Source organism: Seriola lalandi, unplaced genomic scaffold (genome assembly GCF_002814215.2).
Source record: "Seriola lalandi dorsalis isolate HSWRI2012SDOR001 ecotype SW California unplaced genomic scaffold, Sedor1 jcf7180002006972, whole genome shotgun sequence".
NCBI lineage: Eukaryota > Metazoa > Chordata > Actinopteri > Carangiformes > Carangidae > Seriola > Seriola lalandi.
The window spans coordinates 1-6864 of record NW_019477625.1 but is presented as its reverse complement, the minus strand read 5'-3'; the positions used below and the strand labels follow the sequence as shown (position 1 = coordinate 6864).

General features: G+C 39.0%; 1 protein-coding gene across 1 annotated transcript; it reads right to left on the bottom strand.

Annotated features, from left to right (window-relative positions):
• Positions 1-505: 505 nt before the first annotated feature.
• LOC111671430 (collagen alpha-1(II) chain-like) lies at positions 506-6492 on the bottom strand. The gene is made up of 8 exons (XM_023428519.2): positions 6476-6492; positions 6187-6240; positions 5530-5592; positions 5110-5275; positions 4652-4761; positions 3526-3606; positions 2819-3001; positions 506-1890 (listed from the first exon to the last, which is right to left on the bottom strand). The coding sequence occupies exons 3-8, from the start codon at positions 5548-5550 to the stop codon at positions 1741-1743; spliced, it is 711 nt and encodes a 236-aa protein (XP_023284287.2). The 5' UTR covers positions 5551-5592; positions 6187-6240; positions 6476-6492; the 3' UTR covers positions 506-1740.
• Between the last annotated feature and the right edge of the window lie 372 nt (positions 6493-6864).

Below are 6864 nucleotides of genomic sequence, written 5' to 3'. Positions count from 1 at the left end.
GGATAAGGCTGGCGTTGAATTGTTTTTCTATTGTAAAAATCCCATGAAAAGACCAAAACCAACAATGTGCTTTTCCATCTCTGAATACCTTCTGACCTCCCTACCCTGCCAGGAGCACTGTTTCCCAAGCCCATTTCTTCCTCCTGAAAATTTAAATATTTAAAAACAGCTAAAATTGTATGGTTTCATTTTTAATGGTCTCAGTGATGTCCTTAAACAACTGCGCACTGTAGTTTTAGCAAACAGAACTAAGTAGTGCCTTTGCTGATGATGGCTTTCAGCAGCACATTAAAACACACTTGGTGACTATTTCCAGTACCAGGACAGTGTATGTGGGACAAAGAGTCAAAATAAACTGTTGTGTATCTTCATTGTTATGAAGGAACGTGTCACTCAGTGCAACAGTGTAAGTCACTGCTGTGTTTTTTAATAGTTTCTGGAGAAAAATGGAGCTCTATGGTACAGAGGAATAAGTTATATCAGACTTTGTCTACACAAACCAGACTTGATGGTGAATCAGTTTATTGTTGGTTTTGGTCTTCTCATGGATTTATCCTTTAACATTTCTAGTCTTAACACGTTAAAGTTGCTATTTGTATTAAGAGCCGTTTACTACCAGTGTTGCCAAGAGCTTCAGCCAACGTTGTGTTTACAAGATAAGAGGTTATAATACGTCCTCCGAACAACGCTACTTCTTCAAGGCAGGCTGGACGCTACAGTGACTCACTATCGGGAAGTGATGAGACAGTCTGGCCAGACTGGGGCTAGCTGGTTGGCATGCTAACGTCAGTTGAAGAAAAGAAAAAGAGAGTTGCTTTCCACTGTCGGAGACTCTTGGTGAATAAAGGAATACAGTTTGAAACTTGCAACGTTTCTTCTAGACTGGTAAGTAAACGCTAACGTTGGCTTTGTAGTAATGGCAAAACTTACAAACAGCTCCTTTAAGTCTTATTTTAAAGCTAAACTACAAAGCTGACCAACATACTGTAGCAACAGCTTCAGTGCCCATGAAAGTATTATACCTGAGATGTGAAAAAACATGAAACTAAAAACAGTAAACGCCGTTTCGTATTTTAACAAAATGAGGAAATTTGGTCTTGCTGTTGACAAGAGACAGCATCAAGTATCTAAGATAACATGACTGGTCCCTTTTATTGTATTTGGAATTAAATAAATGTTGGTCTTTGAAATAAAACTGGATCAACACCTTGAGAAGAGTGACACCTCTGAGTTCACTTGCAGTACTGAAGTAGTGGATGTACAGTGAGAGAATTTACTGGCCTGGTCACATACGGCCAATTGGACGACAGTAGCTGCGTCCACATGCAGAACACATTGTTAAGAAGTCAGCTGGGACAGTCTGACTTTTATAAACACAATGGGCAGACTATAACAGAGGCCCTGAATACATAACAAAAATCAAACATAGAAAAAAACATTGTCTATAAAAGGATAAAAAACATACATTTTTAAATTATTCAATACAAGATAAATGTCTCTGTAAACAAAATTGACTTCTCCGTGAAAGAAAAGGCTGGGGGCCCCTGTGCCCTCTCAAATTCATTAATATGGAGTCACTCAACTTGAGAGATGAAATCCCCAAATACAACAGGAAAAGCAAGTGACGTCCTCAGAAATGGGATGATGTGTTCCAGGTGTCCTCTTAGTGTCCATGTTTTGAACAAAGGTTTGTATCCTGGACCGTTGAGTCCTCTGGGACGGCACAGCTTTCAAGCACCTCTAGCTAAAACACACAGGTCCGACAGTGAAGCCAAACTGGTATGTGATGTTTCCACCTCCCATTAGTGCCAAGTCTCTCAGAGGAAGCAGCTGGAGGTCCTCAAACTCGAACACAGTCTCTCGAGGTCCAGAAACCATCTCCTCTCCAGGCTGACACACAGGAAACAGAATACATGTTTTACATGTAACTGCTTTGAATCATTACCAGGGTTTTATGTGACGGTAACAGTTCAGCATATTTTATCCTATATTTTCTATCAATTAGGGTTATAACTAATGATTATTTCCATGAGCTGTTGATTGCTTATTCATTGTTTAGTCTATATAATGTTAGAAAACATGAAAAATACCTAAGATGACACTTTCACTCCTATTTATAACATAACTCTTCTTGTATATTTCCAGGAATGCCGAAAGATACATCCAGGACTAACTTTCCATAAATATGATGTCTGGGGTGGCAGTGGCTCAGGAGGAAGAGCGGGTCATTCACTAATCAGAAGGTCAGTGGTTCGATCCCCGACTCTTCCAGTCCGTGTGTCGAAGTGTCCTTGGACAAGATACTGAACCCCAAACTGCCCCTGATGGCGATTCCATCAGTGTATGGCTGTGATGTATGAATGTGTGAATGTGGCAAGTATTGCAAAGCGCTCTCCTCTAAAGTTCCTCAATCCAATTTTCATAGTAGCAACTAACACACTACTGCTAACAATAACAAGCTAATAACAATTATGACGAACTGTTCTAATAATGTCTTTGCAGTAACTTTGTTTCCTTTCCTATCTGACATATCATTATATATTTTGACTTAAAGCTATACTATGTAACTTATTTATGATATTTTTTTGTTGAAATATTCTCCACAACATATCTTAACGTGGAGAGGTTCTGTCAAAAGCTTCTGTGACCCAGATAGTTTCTGAGCAAGTCAGAGGAGGAGGCTCATGGCTGTCAGTTAATACATGATCAATACTCCTCTTGTCATGTAAAAGAGATTTTATATCAGTTGCATGACTAGTGCGTCCTCAAGGCTTTGAAGAGTAGGGCAACAAAAGGAAGTTTAGAGATTTTTTTTTACCACACAGTCTTTAAGTTCCCCAAGGTAACTCTGCTTCCTTGTGTCAGTGAGGAACTTGATGTCTCTGTCTGTCTGGCCCAGTCTGTGTCCTGGATGGCAGGAGAAGGTCACCTTCTGGACGGCAGTGCTACTGTGTAACCTCAGAAAACGCATCTGGACCACATTAGCACCTGGATAGTAAAACTGAGGAGAAGAATAATAGTAATAGTAATAGTAATATACTATCAAGGATGGTTCATGGTTACAGATCAATAATGTTAACAATCAATATTAACAGGTAAAAACAAAGACTAACTGAATGGAAAATGAACAAAATGACATTATATGAATGACAGAAAACAATACTAGAAACATTACTGTAGAAAGTTACTGATGTGTTTCCTACAGTGATGAAAAAGCTACAAAGTGGAGCATGTAGCAGCCAAAAAACCTGATTTTTTTTCTCAGAAGTTGGTGGAGACAAAACCAGAGCAGAAAGGAGAGAATCATAATTTCATCAGGTGGAAACAAACACCAAAGAAAAATGATGCTAATGAGGTCTACTCCTGCTGGATGTGTGAATACTTGCTAACACACTGGCCATATATGTTTGTGTCAGTGTTTTTCTGTTTGTTGTGGATTTCTACTCCCAAATGTCCAGTAACATCACAGAAGACAGTTTTAATGAATGTTTATTTCTGTAGTTGCATCCAGAGGGACCGACCCACCTGAAACCCCTGCTCCAGCCTGCTGAGCCACTCAAAGGATTCTTCCTCCAAAAATTCTTCCATCCAAGCTTTTATGGGCAGCTGCGAGCAGAGACAAAAAGGACACACATTTTCAAATCTGAATGCAAGTCCTGCGCTCACGTAAGTGATTTGTGAACATCAGTGATGCTCAGACAGCAGCTGATGAACCCTGGATTAGCATGCAGCTAAAGCATAAATCTGAAGTAAATTGGCTGCATTAGTAACAGATGCATCCGCTTCGCACTACGCATGAACAATTCATATTATCTTTGCTTGAGTGAGTCAGTGTTTTATGTAGTATTGACTGCATTGGAGCGGAAAGGATGACAGGTGAATGTGTGTTTTGTGTTTTCATACAGACTGCAGTCTGTTTTCAAAGAATTTTTAAAGAGTAATGCAGCAAATTGTCAATTAGTAGTAATAGTCACCTTAAAACTTAAATCTAAGGTGAACAATAAAGGTCATAATTTAGACCTCTAGTAATTGTTTTGTGTATTATATGTACATTCCACCTTTGTTCCTGCCTTTAATACAGTATTACATGTATCCAGCCACCAGCATTTAGTTTCAGTTCAACATTCATTTGTACATTTTAACTAATTATGTCTCAAGGTCCATGTTTTCTTTGATTAAACTGCTGGTGAGGAATGAACCTTTCAAGCTCAATTTACTGGCACATTTCCAAAGCAGTAGTCAAACAAACACTAGCTAGAATCTTTTATCTACCCTCTGAAAGCCCTTGTCCAACCATTTTCTGTAAATACTCCATTAATTATAGCTGTTTTGTAACCGTCGTTAGTAATTTTGAGACGTTAAATTCGTTTTTCTGTGATCAGCTTACGGCTAATCAAGCTAGCCAGTGTGTTGCCAGCATTCATACAACAATCTAAATCTAATTGCTAATGTACTGTTTCACTAACTATGGATGTTATACTCTATTTACTTCTACTCCTATGGACTCCATGTACGGTATGTTTACAAGATTTAATACTGTGTTGCTGCTTGTTCTTTAATGTGAATAAATGTTCTTCGATGCATGCTTCGGGCATGTCATTGATCCAGAGGTGAAATTTCCTGCAACCCTCATCCGGTGATGTCTTTATACCTGAGAGTCTCGAGGATGGAGGCAGGTTTTTTTTGATGTGGAAGAGAAGCTGCAGTAGGCCAGCAGAGCATCAGCTGGGCTGCCCTGGTTGGGGTCAATGTAATACATTCCTGCAGAGAAAGGTCAGTGAGAGCTCAGTGACATATGCATATGCGTCAAAGTACTGTACTTCACAATGACAGGAAGACCTGAGCATCCACTCCAATGTACTGGACTCTACTAAGGAAAGATTAACGTTGTAAAGTGTAAAAAATTGCAGTGTGAAAACATTTATTTCTGCTGCTCTAACTAGTCCACCGATGTGATGTGATGAGAATCATAATAATGACACACTTACGACAGTAACAGCTTGTTACGATGATGCACACAAGCAACAGAGAGAAACAGAACTTCAACTACACTAACTCAGTGATTTCCAAAATAGACAATTTAAGTGTGGATTAGTGTCTGTGACTGACCACTGCTGTATTCAGGGTGACAGAGCCAGAGCTCCAGACAGGTGGTGGCAGGATACTCCTTGCTGCCATCGGGAGGATCCACCAGCAGCCGAAGCTCCTGCTGCAGAGAATCCAGCAGAGTCTGGATCAGGGGATAGTTGGGCTTATCGGACACGTACATCAGGTCCTGGACATGGAAGGACAATTAAATGACTTAAAGGGCAAACACCTATACACAAAAGATTTATTTATACTCTAGCGAGAATGTTTTACTTATTCCTGATGTTTTTAGTTAAAACTGTGTAATACTCAGTATAACATAACAATGTAAGTCTTGTAATTTGACATACTGCATATGCTCGTATGATAAATGCTTTTGTAATTGTAATCCCACATTAACCAAAATATTTTAATTGGACACTAAAGATATGAATAACTTGCCTTGAGCTGAGTCAAAGTCATGTTCAGCGACTCTCCTGGAGGTCCAGGAACGCCAGGTGGACCCTAAAACACAAGGTTGATCCACAAGTGAGATGAGAAATATATTAAAAATACTGTATGTACTAATATAGATTCCGATTTAGAAAAATATTATCCATTATAGAAAACTGTATTTTATATGGTTCTTAAGGAAAAAAGCTGTAAACTGAAAAAAACACATTTATTAATTTAATGATTTTATTTTGTCTTAAAAATCTTAAATTCATAAAGCAAGTGAGTGATCAGGCATTGACTTTAAGAAAACATTCATACTTTGACAGTTTTGTAGTGTTCAGCTATATATTAGTGCATGTAATAATAAAACAATGGCCCAAGTGATAGACAAACAACCTTTTCTTTTTTGTTTTTGCTTATTTCCGCTACGTTAAGCTAATGTTGGCTAAAAGCCAGTCAAGTTATAATCTAAGCAACCTGTCAGACACATAAAAGATGACTGTGCTAATCTCATATTCAACTGAATCATCTCTAGGCATTTGCAGATATCTTAGAATAATGTATACATTCTGAATGTACTGTATCTAGTGTATTGTAAGTAATAAGAGAATATGATTTTTCAAGTGTTTTATCCTGTGTTGTCTAACTCTGGTGTAAGCTCACCGGGAGGCCCCTCCTGCCAGGCAGACCGGGCAAACCTTGGTATCCTTTCAAACCCTGCAGGGAGGAGAATATGAGATGAGCATACGATTCTGCACTGTCCTGCATGGCGATGCCACACCATAAAATAAACTGATATGAAAATAAAGACTCCAGCACAATCCCATTACATACTAACACCGACTCCACAGTGTGACAGCTTCATGAATATATGTGCTATCAACATGAACCAGATAACGGTGAGTTGAGCAGAAGTGTAAGGACAAGAGAGCTAGAGTTCAGGATTTCATACCTTTAATCCAAACAAACCCTGCAACAGAGGAGAGAACAGGAGAAGAAAAGGGCATTAGCATGATTTCTCACTGTGACACGCATTTATCAACAAAGCTTCCGAGTCCTTTTATCTACTGCATTACGAACCCATCAGCCACGGCTTCACACATTTTATAACCCAAGTCAATGGATTTTTCCCCCCCAGGACACAGTGGGTTGAACATAGTCATAATTTGCTGCTGAACTGTGAATGACTCAACAGACTGGCAGCTGATTATTTGGCTGATAGATAGCAGTTACTACTTTACAGGAATGACTGGGTTTATTTTTTTAAAGTATATTTTTTTGGGCTTTTTATGCCTTTATTGGACAGGATAGTAGAGAGACAGGAAATGGGGAGGCAGAGAG